The 18,186-nt window shown below is 36.9% G+C and overlaps 1 protein-coding gene across 1 annotated transcript in view; it reads right to left on the bottom strand.

Annotated features, from left to right (window-relative positions):
• The window catches only part of MALRD1 (MAM and LDL receptor class A domain containing 1), a 632,630-nt gene that overhangs the window by 280,808 nt on the left and 333,636 nt on the right, over positions 1–18,186 (bottom strand). Inside the window, exon 28 of the mRNA XM_063101139.1 lies at positions 17,288–17,445. Coding sequence (XP_062957209.1) covers positions 17,288–17,445 — 158 coding nt within the window. The remainder of the gene's footprint in view (positions 1–17,287; positions 17,446–18,186) is intronic.

The raw sequence follows: 18,186 nt of genomic DNA, 5'->3' as shown, positions 1-18,186 counted from the left end.
TGCAAATATACATCTGAAAAAGGATTAATATCCAGAATATACAAGGAACTCAAACAACTTTATAGCAAAATAAATATTCTGAGTTTTACTTTTCTACCTTTCTGATGCTCACCTCTCATGATGGATTAAAAGGAAAATATATATAAAATTTGTTAAATGCTTTATAGTTTCCAAAGCACACTCTCATCCATTATTATAGCACTGGAGGATCCTTAAAACTATTTGTAGCTCATATTATGACTATCATTTTATATATGTAGGGATGACAGCTTATAGATTCTGAGTGATTTGCCCAAGATCATGAGTAGTAAGTGGCAGACCTAGGATTCAAATCCAAGTCTCTCTTCAGCTTCTATTGCCACATCTAGAAGGCCCTGTGATATTCTGTTGGCTAAATACCTCACACACTGGGAAATAAATTGTACAGGTCACAGTGTCTTGCTCACTCTGGCAAAAAGGAGGAAAATGCATTTAAAGGCAAGAGTAATCCTTATGTCTAAAGGGTGGTGTTATCTGAAAATGGAGCCTACCTATGCCTGGGAAGAATAGAACACATGATTCCTTGAAAAGACTCAAGGGTGGGTCAAAACTGAAGCACAGGAGTGAGGTTAGGAACTAGGATATGCAAATAGAGAACCCATGTATGGAAGCTTAATATTTATTTTTCCTTTTGTACTCTGAGTACAACCCTATTCAATATATAATTTTGATTCCCTTCCTATGTTCTAAAATTAGGTTCAACCCTTCTGTAAAATCTATGACTTGCACTTATTAGACGTGTGTTGGTGTTTTTGCTTTGGATTAATAGATGGGACCAAAGGGAAATGTGGTTTTCCTTCTATGGAAACTTTGTTGAAAACAGCATTGTGATTGTAGCAGATTATCAAACCAGAGGTCTCAGAGTCCCAGAGAGCAGCTAGAATGGAAGAATCAATGACCACAACTATTGTTGGGGGTTCCAGGGAAAAGTACGCAATGCTGAGAAGCAGCTCTCAGTAAATAACTAAGTAGTGGATATAAAAATAAAACCAAAAATATCGGAGAATAATAATAGCACTTTGAAGGTGGAGAGGAGGTGGCCCTTCCTGTTGAATATAAATATCCATAAAGCTAATGATTCTGTTCATACCATCTTCAATATTCTATTCGTAGTTCTAACTTCCTTCATCAAATATATTCATAGGAAGTTGTAAGGGAAACCAGTTAGTAAGTTTGCTTTCTTTTCTCTGTCCATAGAATTTCATACATTTTTAAAGAAATAATCATACACGAGAACGTACAAATGGAGAGATCGAGTGCTCTGCCTTGTATATGATTCTGATCCTGGACATTCTCACTGAAGTTATTCAATTTAGTAGAATTTTTCTGAAGTACTATCTTTTAAAACAAAGCAGTTAGTTCAGAAACAGAAAGTAATTTGCATTATGTGTGTGCAACATAAAATATAATATAGTGCTATCACTTCCTCATAGATCTAAGAAAACAAAGTGACTCTATGGTATAGATGTCAGTCATTCTGAACAATATAGTATCATTTATGGGTTCTGCTCACAACTGGCTATGTTTGCATCAGCAAAACTTTCTTAGAAATTTAACTGTGTCTAAGCTACTTAGGGAAAAACCCCATATATTTGTGGCTGGAAAGTGTGGAGGAAAAGAAATGGGAGATTTTCAAGGAAGCAACATATATCACAAATTTCTAACATGAAATAGAAGGTACTACATCTTAGCCAAAGGTAAGTTATCTGGAGCTCCAGGTCAACACTCTTCCCTTAATCATTTTTAAATTATAAAAACATTTTTCAAGTACTGAGATATCTGTATAAAATCACTGTATGTTTTTCCAAGTGATGCTTATTACTACATGAATAGAGCAGTATAAAAAACATAAACGCATTCTAAAATCACTAACTAAAAACTGTTCACAGTCTCTCCACGTGTAAGTAAACATAGCAAATTGCAAAAGTTTCATTTATATGCTCCCATCATATTTTGTGTTCAAATGAAGAAACAAAATTGAAAAGGAAAATTTTTCCTCTGATTTTGACTATTTATGTTCAAAAAATTCAAAAGAAACAAAACAGCTTTGCAAAAAGCTCAGCTTGTTTAATGCCCTTTGAATTATTATTTTATGCTTTTCAATATACATGTTTTTATGTATGTGGATACTCTTTTAACTACAATGAAAATTCACTTCCAAATCTAATGAAGCCAACAAAGTTATTCAGTTTAACATTCTATCTTACAATTTCTGGATCTTATGAAAAATAATTTAAATGAAAATCCAAAAAAGGAATGTTCTAACCATTCTCTCAACATTCAGGAGCTATATGGAACCTCTAACTTTGGCGAGATTTTATTTGCTGAATGACTCTGAGTGACCCCCAGTAAAGTCAGAAAGAGTCAAGATAACTCATTAGAAGAACGACCCTTAAAATCCTTGGGGCTCATGAATGCTGATGAAAAGAAATCCATAAATTCACATAAAAATATTACTTACCCTTCTTTTTAACCTTAACTCTATGTTACTTCAATTGCTACCACTCAGAATAATGATCCTTCAGCACACAAATCTGAAGAATTAAGTATGTCCTCTTGCCACCAACAGATCAGGTAGAAGAGGACAAAGGAATGTACAATGATCATCTGTGGAATGTAGTAAATAGCACATTCTGAATGGAAAATAAGATTTATTAGTGTTTGTAACCCATAACAAAGTCTTCAATGAATCATTCTTAGAATTTTTAATAGTAAGGCCTTGATATGCAACATTCTGATCTCTAAAGTAAATCCATAAATAGATGATCTGATTCATAAAAAGAACAGTAATTCAACCAAATTCATTTTTAATAACTTTTTATTTTTCTATTCTTGAGAGTATAATATTGATCATAACACAATATAGGATTTTAAATTAGAATCAGAAAAACAGTCTTTTTATAAATAACACAGATTCTTTCTAGACTTCATACATAATCCCATCATCAGCTCCCACTAAAAAATTTCTCCCAAATCTTCCACCTTGTAAATCCTTTTTATTACATGTTTACATACTTTCCCCATTTATATTTAAGCTTCTTTAAATGCTGAGGATCTGTCTTATTTTTTCTAACAAATATTTTGTGTGCCTGCAATGAGCCATTAATTATGGAGGACACAAAATTAAATTGTACCTGTATCCTATTTCCAAGATAGTGGTAGAAAGTGACAACTTTTTTCTATTCATAAAGCAGTTATGAGTCACTTTTAAATTCAATTGCACTATTACTAGTGTTTATACAAATGGCTATTTGCATATATAATTTAATGCAGTATAATGTATTTAGTGTAAATAATGTATTTAATGTAAATACATTACATTAGAAATTACTCAATAAAAATGATTATAAAATCAGGTTAAAGCTAAAGATAAGTTGATAAGTCAGAAAAAAATGAAAATTACAAAAACAATAAAAGTAAGCAATAGTGTGTTAAATAATAAAAACAGAATTACAGCATCAGATATACAAATGTATGATGTAAACTGTAAAGGGTAAAATAAATGCTTACTTGGTTATTATCATTAATATTATAACCTTAATTACTGTCTAATAATTGGTAAATTTAGAGTTCTACTGTGGACTGAATGTCCCCCAAAACTTGTTAAAACTTGGCCCCCATTGTTAAGAGGGTGGAAGTCCAATTATGGAATTTAGAAGGTAGGGCCTTTAAGAGGTGATTAGATTGTGAGGATTGTGCCCTAGTAAATGGACTGATCTGTTCATGGAGTAGTGGGCATGGTTTTGATGGCTTTAAAAGGAAGGTAAGTGAGAAGATTAGCTCTCTCTTGCTCATGCCATTTCCTTGCATGATGTGACACTCTGAGTTGCTGTAGAGTCATTATCCAGAAGAACACCCTCACAGATGTGTTCTTTGGACCTTGGACTTCCCAGTCTCTGAAACTGTAAGAAATAAATTTTATTTCTCTATAAATTACCAGTTTCAGGTATTCTGTTATAAGCAGCAGACTACTACAGGTTCACTGAATATGGCTTAGACTTCTCTACCTTTATGTATTCTCTTAATTGAAACACCCTCCCTTTCTTTCTTCTGTCCAAATTTTACTTGTCTTTCAAGATCCAGTTCAAATTTTTCTTATTTTTCTTAAATACTTTCAGTATATAAATATGTTAATAGCTTTTGAATTCCTAGAATATTAAATGTTATCTTCTATAAAATTGGCAATTAATTATATACTGCCTGTACATTCAACAATTTCATTCAATCAAAAAAATGTGTGTTTTATACCTGCTGTGTGCTACACACTATACTACATACTACAGATGGGATAGTAAAGGCAGACACAGTCCCTGCATCATAAAAGCTCCCTAGTCACTGGAGGACAGAACTTTTTATATAGTTAGTCATGATGCAGTGTAGTAGTACAAGGGGACAAAGACTCAGTGGTATGGGAACTCATTGCTGCTAAATTTAGACCCATTTCATGAACTTCAGAGAGGTTCTGGTACCAAAAGCACAGAAAGTTGTAAACCACCTTTTCAGAAAGAGAATAACTTCAGATGGGGACAATTAAGTATCAAAGAACATTCAGGTTCTAACGGTTCTTACAGCTTCTGATAAAAAGACTTAGCACTGTGCTTTCAAACAGTTTAAACACACTCTAAACTCACAAGTTCCATGAGAGTAGGGAGTATATTTAGGAGAAGGTCTCTAAATATCTGTTTGAATGCATGGATGAAAGCAAGGGTGAAAAGAGTTGGGATTTAGCTCAAAACTCAGGACTTGAAGAGGAAAGTTGTAGTCCCCAATTAAAGGGATCATTAGTTAGAAATAGACAGTCTAAGTCAGTCTATAGTATATCCCAAACTGTCCAAATTTTCTTCATTTACACCTTTCACAAAATGCTGTTCACAGTGGAGGAATCAAACCATAACTTGCCTAAGAGATTTATTGACACAAGTAATAGATTATTAGAAAATACTCCTGATTCTTCAGAAGATATGGAGAGATGCACTAATCTAGAAAATGTAAGTTTAAGTCTAAACATTCCTTAATTGTTAAAAACAGTTTTTAAACATGTATTTTATTAAAATTCCCCCAAAGATTAGATAGGATTCTTTTATATAGTCATTTCTTACAGAGATAAGATAGCTAAGATTATTGCCATTTTAATTGCTTATTTTGATAATTCATTGAGGGAAAATCATAGGGCTTTTCTCTCTACTCCAAATCTGAGATCTATAATTCATAAGAACAGATCTCCAATCTTGTAGCATTCTTGTAGCATCATCTGAGTCAGGAATGTGATTCAGTTGGAACAATCAATTCACTGAAAGGCAATTCTAACCTATTTTGGTTGAAGCATACGTTGCACACACCACAGAAAATGAACAAAGTAGGCATTAAAAGAAAATTAGTGAGAACTTATGAGTTCTACCAAAAGTTACTATCATGTGTGGAAAACTATCATAATTTTTTAGGCAACGTCCTAGAAAAATGAGAAAAGAAAAAAGGAATGTTTTACCATGATAAACTTGTTTGAAACAGTTAAAATGCAAATATTATCAGTAAATAAGTAAACACAAATGAAATTAAGTGGCTCTCAGGATTCCTACATAGAGCAGTTCTGTATATATAACAATTGTGCCTATGAATTTACGTGAGCAAATAAACAGTAATGATGTAAAGCTACTGGCCAATTATGTCTTAAACTCGGTAGGCTATAATAGTGTTTTCTACTCGTCCTCCTCTTAAATCCTATAATAGACATTTGTGGGGACACTCTTGGATCTGGGTGAGAAATCTCTCAATATATTAATTTACTAGCAGACAGTTTGGAAGTCATTGACTACTTGGTTGCAGGCCTGATGTCCAGTTGGCTGAAAGAGCTCTTCACTGTGGTAGCACCTCAGCCCATTTACACTTAGTTTGCTCTAAACGTGGCTTAAATGAAGTGCTATCCTCAGTGACTTTATGCATCTCAATTGTTGGAAAGTGAAGCTGCTTTTTCATATAAAAAATTCCTACTCAAATAAGACACATTGATTTTTCTTAATAAACATAAACACTGAACATATAAGACAGATAATCTTACAAAATTAAAATTTCTCCACACCCCTTATATAGAGATTATCGACTTTCAAGAGGGTTGTAACATGGAGGAAGGAATACATCTTTATCTTTACTAAATTCAACTATAATTTTGGAAATGTCTTCAATTTGTGAATTCCGGCAATGGATCACAGGTATTAGTATTACCTGTGACTCTCTTACCAAGAGTAATAAGAGGTATTTTAATATTGCATTAAAGTACTGCAAATATCTTAAAAATACCATTCATGCTTATTACTCTTTTGAAACAATGGTAGTTATTTCATCTTCCATTGGATCTTGTTATATAACATACATTTACCAAGTTGCAATTATGGATTAAAAAAAATTCCAATAGTTGATATTAATTTAATTAATTCCTAACTTATTCTTTCCTCACCAACATTAACATGCAGCTATTAAATATAATTGTTAAATTTTTGAGTTATATTAGATATGACAGAGAGTGGTCTAGGCAAACAGGGCTACTGTTACTGGATGTTAGAAGCTAAGATCAAAACAAACAAACAAAACTGCTGGAGGAGAACACAGAGTAGCGACCTCTCCCCTCTAACATGTATAGAACAGGCTTGTGGATTTGTTCATATGTAGAGATGGAAATCTCTCATTTCTACGACTTCAGAGCCACTGGAAAACTTTGATGGACAGTAATATCCCTGCCTCCTGGGTATCAGAATGGTTTAAATTCTAATAGTAGAAGTTGAGTATAGTGGTTAGCAGCATGGTTATTGGAGTTAGGATTGGCTTTAATCCTGATTTTACAATGTATTATTTACGTGACCTTGGTCTCAATTTTGCTGTCTGTAAAATTAGGAAAAGGTATCTTCCTCACAAGCTTGTGATTTAATGTAGGGAAGAGACTTTTAGCACATTGTATGAAAAAAGGAAGTAGTCAATAAATGGAAGCTGGTTACCAGAGAAGGAGCACTAGCAGAAGTAGAAATGGAAGCAAAATTGCAGCAATGGTAGCGATAATATTGTTCTTAAGAGCTGACTACATGAGGGTACGGATCTGAAGATGGCGGTGGCTGCGGCGGTTGGCGCGGAGTAGCTGTGGTGGAAAAGGCGGCCACTGGGCCTTAGGCAGCCGGGAAACTTGTGGACCTTCCTTTTGCCATCTCTTAAGGCAGGACCGCTGCTGGTGGCCGGTCGTGGGGGCTGACCGCCACTTTGCCCTTGGCAGGAGAGGCTGCCTCATTTATAGGCAACAGCTTTGAAGTATGGAGCAGGAAAAGAACTATTTCTTAGCTGCAAAAGTGAGTCTCTAAACAGGGAACACGGTGCCAGGGCTGCTGTGGATGCAGACAGGATCCTGGAGGCCAGGGCCGCACTGAAGGCGGCCAGCTGCCCTATTCAGGATTCGAGGTTTCAGGCCGGCATAAAAGAAGATTCCTGGGAGTGCCTGAGCCGCGCCGCGGGACCGAGTGAGCAGCCTGAGGCGGCAGCAGCCGAGAACTGGGACGGCGACAACACAGAGGCAGAGAGGGAGCCGTCCGACCGGGTACAGCACCGTGAGTGACCACCGGCCAGGCCCTGCTCGGGGGACGGACGCCCGCCCAGCTTCCGCCTGCTCCACAGGGCCACTCACTGGCCCGGGGCTGCCTTCATTTCCTCAGGTGGTGGCAGCTCCAGCCCGGCTCGGCCAAGCCTGTCCTCCTCACCCAGCTCAGCTCCTCACTGAGCCTTCCCACTTGCTTGCCCCGGCGCGGGGCTTCCCGGGGCCTGCGGGCCGGCCTCCCCTCCCACTCCCTCCACGGTTCTCTGGTGGGGTTAGTGGCGTGGGGCACCCCCGGCCAGCATCGGGAGGGCAAGAAAGTACGGGCTGGGCCGACTGTCACTCCACCACACCCTGGACTCCGGCCCCCAGTAAACTTCCTGTTACCGGGAGGCAGATACCATCTCTGCAGCCACCAGTTCGGAAAAATGCCTAACCGATTTCTGGTTAGGAATAGTGTGGTCAGAGAGTTCCGAAGTCCGCTTGAACCTGCCGGAGAAATGACTGCGGGTGGGCAACGGACTCGGTCTGCGCTGGGGGGATTCAAAGGTGAACTGTGTGCTGCAGGCTTGTCCCCTGGGGAGCTCACGCTCTGGTGTGGGAGATAAGACAAGTACACAAATAACGGGGATACCAGGAGGAAGGTGATAAGTCCCGAGAAAGATCTACACAGTGCTACAGAGGCACCCAGAGTGACCAGTCGTCTGTGCCTAGCATAAACCTGGTAGACTTCCTGGGCGAGGCGGTGCCGAGCAGGGTCTTGAAGGCCCAGCTGATAGAGGGTTGCAGAAGACACGTCCCAGCCCAGTCCAGTGCGCACAGAGCGGGGAGATGTCTGGCTAGGGGGGCGGAGACTCGACAGAAACCACACACCCTGTGGGGTCGCCACTGTGTGATCCAACAGCCCGGGCCAGAGCGCACGGAACAGGGAGAAGTCCTGCATGGGAAGTGGAAGCTCAGCAGGGACCACACACCCTGTGGTACCGCCCCGTGATCCAGCAGACCAGCAGTGTCCAAGCTGACCAGAGAGGTGGCTCTCCGGAGAGGCCCGAGACCCGAGGCAACCACACACACAGGCACTAGAGGCCAACTGAGCAGTCACAGAGGTAGCCATACCAAATTGGCAACCATAGCAACATCTTAGGTAGTCAACAGTCTCAAACCGGTGGACTGTGAAACTCCCTGCCACAATGAATAAACGTCAAAAAAAAGGATACCAGAAATACAAAAAATCAAGAAAGTACACCACCAAAAGTTAATAAATCTCAAACTCTAGATCCTATAGAACAAGAAGCCCTTGAAATGACTGACAAGGAATTTCGAGTGATAATTCTAAGGAAACTGAATGAGATACAAGAATACTCAGCTAGACCTCATGATGAAATGAGGAAAAGTATTCAGGACATGAAAGAGGAAATGTACAAGGAAATCAATGTCCAGAAAAAAAATGTAGCAGAACTTGAATGAAATTGAAACCCAAAAAACAATACAAAAGATCAATGAATCAAAAAGTTGGTTTTTTGAAAAGATAAATAAAATTGACAAACCATTAGCATGGCTAACTAAAAAAAGAAAACTGAAGATTCAAATAACAAAAATTAGAAATGAAAAAGGCGATATTACAACTGATTCATCTGAAATACAAGGAATCATTTGAGACTACTATAAACACCTATACGCCAACAAATTTGAAAATCTGGAGGAAATGGATAAATTTCTGGACACACACAAGCTCCCAAAACTGAGCCATGAAGACGTAGAAAATTTGAACAGACCAATAACAATAAAAGAGATTGAAGCTGTTATCAGAAGGCTCCCAACAAAGAAAAGCCCAGAACCAGATGGATTCACAGAAGAAGTTTACCAAACATTCAAAGAGGAATTGACACCAATTCTTTACAAACTATTCCAAAAGATTGAAACAGACGCAAATCTCCCAAACTCATTCTATGAAGCAAACATCATCCTGATACCAAAACCAGGTAAAGATATAACCAAAAAAGAAAACTACAGGCCGATATCCTTGATGAATATAGATGCAAAAATCCTCACTAAAATAGTAGCAAAGAGAATACAGCAACACATATGTAAAATTATTCATCACGATCAAGTGGGATTCATTCCAGGGATGCAAGGTTGGTTCAACATACGCAAATCAATACATGTGATACACCATATTAATAAACTCAAACACAAGGACCATATGATCATCTCTATAGATGCTGAAAAAGCATTTGATAAAATTCAGCACTCATTCATGACAAAGACCCTCTATAAGTTAGGTATAGACGGAAAGCATCTCAACATAATTAAAGCCATATATGACAAACCCACTGCCAATATCATCCTGAATGGGGAAAGCTGACAGCTCTTCCTTTAAGAACAGGAACTAGACAAGGATGCCCACTCTCACCACTACTATTCAACATAGTGTTGGAAGTACTAGCCAGAGAAATCAGAGAAGAGAAGGAAATAAAGGGCATCCAGATTGGAAAAGATGAAGTCAAACTGTCCCTGTTTGCAGATGACATGATCTTATATATCGAACAGCCTAAAACCTCTACAAAAAACTCTTGGAATTGATAAATGATTTCAGCACAGTAGCAGGATACAAAATCAACACACAAAAATCAGTAGCATTTCTTTTCTCCAATAGTGAACATGCAGAATGAGAAATCAAGAAAGCCTGCCCATTTACAATAGCCACCAAAAAAATAAAATACTTAGGAATTAAGTTAACCAAGGAGGTTAAAAATCTCTATAACGAGAACTACAAACCACTGCTGAGAGAAATTAGAGAGGATACAAGAAGATGGAAAGATATCCCATGCTCTTGGATTGGAAGAATCAACATAGTGAAAATGTCCATACTACCCAAAGTGATATACATATTCAATGCAATCCCCATCAAAATTTCAATGACATTTTTCTCTGAATTGGAAAAAACTATCCTAAAATTTTTATGGAATAATAAAAGACCACAAATAGCCAAAACAATTCTGAGCAATAAAAATAAAACTGGAGGCATAACACTACCTGACTTTAAACTATATTACAAAGCTATAATAACCAAAACAGTATGGTACTGGCATAAAAACAGACACACTGATCAATGGAATAGAACAGAGAATCCAAAAATCAACCCACACACTTACTGCCATCTGATCTTTGATAAAGGCACCAAGCCTATTCACTGGGGAAGAGACTGCCTCTTCAGCAAATGGTGCTGGGATAACTGGATATCCATATGCAGGAGAATGAAACTAGACCTATACCTCTCACCATATACTAAAATCAACTCAAAATGGATTAAGGATTTAAATATACACTCTGAAACAATAAAACTTCTAAAGAAAACATAGGAGAAACACTTCAGGAAATAGGACTGGACACAGACTTCATGAATACGAACCCAAAAGCAAGGGCAACCAAAGGAAAAATAAACAAATGGGATTATATCAAACTAAAAAGCTTCTGCACAGCAAAAGAAACAATTAACAGAGTTAAAAGATAACCAACAGAGTGGGAGAAAATATTTGCACAATATACATCTGACAAAGGATTAATATCCAGAATATATAAGGAACTCAAACAACTTTACAAGAAAAAAACAAGCAACCCAATTAAAAAATGGGCAAACGAGCTCAGTAGGCATTTCTCTAAGGAAGATATCCAAATGGCCAACAGACATATGAAAAAATGCTCAACATCACTCAGCATCCGGGAAATGCAAATCAAAACCACACTGAGATACCATCTAACCCCAATTAGGATGGCTAAAATCCAAAAGACTATGAACGATTAATGCTGGCGAGGTTGCGGAGAAAAAGGAACTCTCATACATTGTTGGTGGGACTGCAAAATGGTGCAGCCTCTATGGAAAATGGTATGGAGGTTCCTCAAACAATTGCAGATAGATCTACCATAAGACCCAGCTATCCCACTGCTGGGAATATACCCAGAGGAATGGAAATCATCAAGTCGAAGGTATACCTGTTCCCCAATGTTCATCGCAGCACTCTTTACAATAGCCAAGAGTTGGAACCAGCCCAAATGCCCATCATCAGATGAGTGGATACGGAAAATGTGGTACATCTACACAATGGAATACTACTCAGCTATAAAAACGAATGAAATACTGCCATTTGCAACAACTTGGATGGACCTTGAGAGAATTATATTAAGTGAAATGAGTCAGGCACAGAAAGAGAAATACCACATGTTCTCACTTATTGGTGGGAGCTAAAAATTAATATATAAATTCACACACACACACACACACACAAAATGGGGGGGGCGAAGAAGATATAACAACCACAATTACTTGAAGTTGATACGACAAGTAAACAGAAAGGACATTGTTGGGGGGGAGGAAGGAGCCGGAGGAGGGAGGGAGGTTTTGGTAAGGGGCAACAATAATCAACCACAATGTGTATCGACAAAATAAAATTAAAAAAAAAAAAAAAGAGCTGACTACATGATTCGTTTGTAAAGCAATTCTCCTGTGATCAATTGAACGAAGATGTTAGCACATCAGCAGAAATTTTTTCCTCATGATAGAAGAAACACCTGTATCACTGGCTGCTTACGGAGTTCTACTAGGATAGAGGCTCCAAAAGAGGCAAAGGACATGGAATAGAAGTTTCTTTAAAAAAAAAAAAAAATCTCATTTAGTCAAATATATGCCTGATACAAACATTGCCACCTTCTTCAAGATAACAAAAAAGAAACATTTATTTTTATACTCCAGGTCATTATGATCTTGTGGCAACTAATTTAAAACTCTGTGTTCATATCTTGCGTGGCTATCCATAGCTTAAAATGCAAAGATCAACTTTTCCCCATTAATCTGGTCAAGCTCAACAGCACAATATAGCCTAAACTATGTAGACAGAATTGTTAAGGTGCTGGAACAATTCTGCAAAGGCAAATAAAGTTCTGGCACTAAAAGTTGTGCATGATTGATTTACAGCCCCAAATCTACATGACAGTCTTTGAGAAATCATTTTTTTTTTTCTACCCAGATTCTATGTATTCTTTACATCTATATTCTCTATAACCTTTTCCTGAAATAATGAATAAAATGCCTACAATGTATCTGAAATAACATTAAATATGCAGTAGGCTGAAGACATCAAAATATGCCTGATTCTGAAAATCTGTCTGACCTATTCCAATAGTTAGGCACATGTAGTATTAGCACTTCGTTGTAAATCATAAGGTGGTAGTGAGCACGTGTGCACGAGATGAGATAGTGGTGGGTTGGGAGGGCCGGGGAGTACTTACCTTTAAACCAGTTGATCATTGCATGTGACTAAAGCTCATTGCTGGCTGGATTTGAGGGTAAAAGCAGACCCAGAATAACCACAGTTTTGTTAAGTAAGCAAAGAAAGCTGGCCTTTCACATGATCCTTTGATATTTTCTATAGCCTATTGAACAAAATCCACATTTCCATACTGAATATAAAAATCCTTAGAAAGAATATCTGGGAAGTCAACTAGAAGAGCCCTAAATTAAAAGTCAGAAAAATTGGATTCATATCCTAACTTTTTTCTTAGAATACCATGTGAGCTGAGGCAAGAAATATAACCTCTTACTGTTAAACTTCCTTCATCTATAAAATGAATAGCTCAGATTAAATGTATTTTGAAGGACCCCACCAGCTCTAAAATTCTCTAAACCACTAAGCAAGATAAAGCATTGAACTAATTTAATTATGGACTTTCAACATAACTAGGTTGCTATATCAGGAGGGCTCTCCTGAAATACATTATTTTTCTCCACTGCTGGCTTTAGTTTATTATGTTTCTATCATGACTACATAATGGATAGTCCTGAATGCTTTCAATTAAATATATTCAGATTCCCTAAAGCATGCAGTCATCTTGATTAAAATATCAAGTTTATTGCAGATGGAGTAGTTCCAAAAGAGAATAATGCTCTTCAGGTAGCAGGTGTTCCTGCATTTAATTCAAATGGGTAGCTGAAAAGATGCAAAAAACAAAGGTCCTCTGTTTTTGTAGAGGTTAAATCAACTTTTACCTATGAAAACAAACTGTCAAACACAAAGTAAACTTAAAAATTCTCCCCAAATTTTTTTTAGGATATTCAAATTTATGTTACTCGTCATTCACTAACCCCATCAGGAAACAGGTGACTTGAAAAATAAGTAAAGTAATGGGAATAAAATTACATATAATTGTAAAACAAGTTAACTTCTATGTTGTAGACCCCTTATTCTACTTGTGAGTACTTGTTTTATTTTTTGTTTTAGATCATAGGTAGTCTGAAAAGCAATGCATTTCAATTTAATGGGCAATGTAATATTGAAGGTAAACAAGTTGAAAGGTAGGTAAAAACAAGAAATGTTATCATGAATAAGTATACCAGTTTAAAATTGAACTATTACTAAATTCAGAAAAAGACACAGCCAACATTTTAACTTAGATTATTATCATCCAGTTCTCCTCCACAGGAAGGCAGAAACCAAATTAAGTGTGTAGCATTCTAATCCTAATTTCAGAATACCTGAGTTCAAGTCCTAGTTCATTCATTTACTTGTGACCTTGGACTTATTACTTAACCCAACTGAGCCTGGATTAACTCATCCATAAAATGAATGCAGTGGAATAATGGACATTGTCCCTGGTTCCCATGGGCTGAAACCCAGTTACAAATTATCTGGCTTGGCCCAAGCATAGAGTGAGCGAGAGCTAATTATCCTTCTACCTGGTAAACTCTCTGATCTCATAAAAAACTAACTGTATTTTTTTAAAGAAATTATTTCTCTTGAAAAGTTTAGCTACATCATTTTAGAGATTTTTTTTTCATTTATAATTAAAGCAAACTTCAAAGGAAAAAATATTGTCAATTTTCTCAATAAAATATTTTTTTCTTCTTGTTATTCACCCATTATTTTAAGATTCAAAGATTACATCTGTTTCAACTTCATCTCTTTAAAGAACAGTAGCTCTCATGTGACTGAAAGCAAGAAATATAGGGGAAAAAGTATAAAATATGCACTATGTAAAATGGTACTGCTCTTTACTAAATGTTCTCTAAAGCAATAGCCTTGCTCTGTTGGGATTTCCCTGAATTTACTTCTTATTACAGGAGTATTTTAAGAATCATATATCACCACTCTAAGAACTATTATTCATTTTGTTTTTCTAAAAAAAAAAAAAATTATTCCATACAATGTATATAGATATCAGTAAAATGGAATCTCCATTTCATTACTGGAGCCAGTATGGAGCCATGAGTGGAGGTGAGGAGGGCACACGTGAGTTTTGGACATAGATATAGCTGGATTCAAATTCCCACTCTGTCACTGGGTATTTAGCCAAGGGGTATTAGGTTATTTCTGTGAGGCTTCTTTACCCCTCTCGTAAAATGAGGTTCACACTGTTTAACTCAGAGGCTTGTGCTAAGAATTACATGAAACAAGTGCTGAGGTTCAGTAAATGGTATATCCTTGTATGTACTATTGTGATCCATAATCAATATTACCCCATATAAACTGTTACCACTAAATTATTGTTCAATGGTTGCATGCTTTTATGTCTGAAGTGTGTATATAATTCAAGTTTAAATTACAAATTCTTCAGATTGGACTTGCATGTGGTGCATGTGACTCAAACAGCCATTCCCTCACTAATTAACAGGATCTGTCTCAACCCAGCAGTGGCCTCTGGGGGGTACATTTTCTTCCTGCTTCATTCGTCAGTTCTTTCTCTGAAGATCTAAGAGCAGCATATGAAGACTAAAACTTCAACGCCATGCTCTCAAGATTTTACAATCTATTTGCTGAAATAGAATAAATATACTAATTACCACCTAGTTAGAGCAAGAATCATTTCTTGGGCTGTGAGGGACATTCAGAGGAGTCATCATAGTATGCAAAAGCAGTCAAGGAGAGTTTTGCAAACAGCTGAATCTTCCAGATTGTGTTGGACTTCGTGTGGAGGGAAAAAAACACAGGAGGGAGAAAACACAGAAGGGGACCTTCCTGAGAACAAACAGGAGAGACTAAGCCAGAGGAAACACATGCATAAACTGGAACAATTTACAAGCTGAGGAGTGAAGAAAGAAAGGAATCAAAGGCAGAGTCCCTGCAACCTACTGGGTTTGCCATCTGGCTAGGCACTTTCAAACTAATGAGCAGGGTAAAATCCAGTATGATTCCACACTGAGAGAAGCCTAAGAAGCTCTTTGTAATGATGATCAAAAATATGTATCATATTAATCACCAAAATGAAATAATTGCCCTACAATTCATGAATATAAAATCAATATATGTTATGAAAGATTTCTCTCCTTCACAACTGATGTGACCAAGAATGGACATATACTTTTTAAGTAAGTGGTTTTGGTTTTTGTTTTGTATAGTGGGAGACCGATCTTTAAAAACGTTAAATTTCCATAGGAATCAATTAGAAGAATCACAGAAGTTCCATATGGCTTGGTACAAACTAATATCTCAACAAAGTTTAATTTTACATTTGTTAGTAATATAAAATTTGTTACTATAATGTAAAATAGTTGAAATGTAAATATGAGTGAAGCAAATAATAGACAGAGCAACACCAAATCCCTCCATTTGGCGCACACCATGTAATTAAGTATCACAACTACAAGAGTACTGGTGAGATGCTCATGTGAGAGCTTTATGCATTCTATTTCAGTAAGTTTTCATATTTAAATATAAGAATAAATCACTGTGGTTATTTGCTGCATGTGTTTTATTAAGCAGGCTTTTTTGCATTATTATAGAAGAGTCCTAAGTTATAAAGTTAATTCAGGTTTCCCCCAAAAAAGTGGACTATGCAGCCATAAGCTATTCAGACATATGAGCTCTTTGGTATTTGGGTCAGGCATTTTCCATCAATGCTAGGGCACTTCAGCAAAGCTCAAGTGTGATAAAACAGCAATGGCCTCTGGAGCAGGTTTTAAAATAAGCTTTCTTGGAATTCTAACTAGATTCTTGAAATAAATATACATATACACACACACACCCACCTCTTTGCTGCTGTTTTAACTTGCTAAAGAGTAAAGGTACTTGAACCAAGTCTCATTAATATTAATATTTACTTTGTTATTTTGTTCCCTGAGCACTGTCACTTTGTTATACTAAATTAAAGCTCTGACAGAAACATCCAATTAATCCTCAGTAAGAAAATACATTGCTATGTCACAGTTAATGAGCAGTCCCATGTAATCATAACTTGATCATTCTCCCAAGTAGTTCAGTCCTTTGCACAGGGTGCTTAGAACCAGAATGACTATTATTAGTTCCCTTAATGATTGCTCATACATGAAAAAAAAAAAAAAAAAAAAAAAAGGATAGTCACTCTCCTTTTAGATGTACAAATGATCTATATTTTTTATTGAAAAGGATAGGGAAAGAAACTAATAGAAGAAATTTATGTCTTAGATGAATTGTTGTCATAAAAAGAGTCTCAGGATTCAGTTATCACAGGCTATGACATTAAACTCAGAGCTGGATCCCATGCCTCAGTTTACCAAACCTGATAGAAAATTAGAGCCACAGGAGCAGCCCCTTTGGATGAAATGAGGCTTCCTGTGACCTAGTCAGAAGAGTTTTTGTAAACTCCCTCAAGCCATGTGCTGCCCGTAGGAACCCTCATAAAGCTCCAGGGGACCCCAGGCCAAGATCCTACCTTAATGAGAATCTCAATGGACCCTGTGGCTTTTGCAGATATGAAATACCAGAAGCTCAGGGTGCAGGCAGTGCTGGATTCTTGCCACCTCACACTCCTCAGGTGTGCTTTGTCCCCCAGCAAACCCTCGGGAGTGGCCTCCAGATATATGAAGTGCCCTAGGAACAAGGACAGGATTCAGATAGGAACGAAATAACAATGAGGGGATTATTTTAGCTTTTCCATAACAGTTAGGGTTTTTAATTACATTTCATATGATCTGAGCTGCCAAAGGCATTTCCATTTGAAACAGAAAGGAAATCTAATAGCCTTGCCTCTAGCTCCCAGACAGAACAATTTCCAACTGTCTGTGCTCTTAGCAAAGTGCTTCACAGTATGAAGATGAACTGATCTGACAGGATATTATGCCATCGAATCAACAGGATAGTTACAGAATCATTTAATGGACTCCTCAAACTATCTAGTTTTTGTAAAAACAATGCAAAGATGCCCTATGAAATTTAAATAAAGGATTACAACTTGCTTTCACAAATTCAGTCATCTGTTGAGTATGTAAATAAAATACTGAGAATTTTAATATTCAACATGAGAGGCAAGATACTGTTTTTTATTCTTGTGTATCAAAATATCCAAAACATTTCATGTATGTAAAGCTGAGTATTTGAGTGAGATTAAGGTCTTTCTTTCTCTGGCTTGGTCAGCTTTGTCTTTTCACAGTTCTGTGGAATTTCAACATTTAGACATCTTTTCACTATTTTATAGCATCCAGGAGTTTAGGGTCCCTTCATCATCCTGTAAATGGTCTTTGTTCCTTGACCAGTGAATCTGAGACTTGACAAAACTACTTACTACAAAAATGAGCCATGCCCAACACATTTAACATATGTGGTCTTACAATT

Source organism: Cynocephalus volans, chromosome 6 (genome assembly GCF_027409185.1).
Source record: "Cynocephalus volans isolate mCynVol1 chromosome 6, mCynVol1.pri, whole genome shotgun sequence".
NCBI lineage: Eukaryota > Metazoa > Chordata > Mammalia > Dermoptera > Cynocephalidae > Cynocephalus > Cynocephalus volans.
This window is presented reverse-complemented; position numbering and strand designations above follow the sequence as displayed.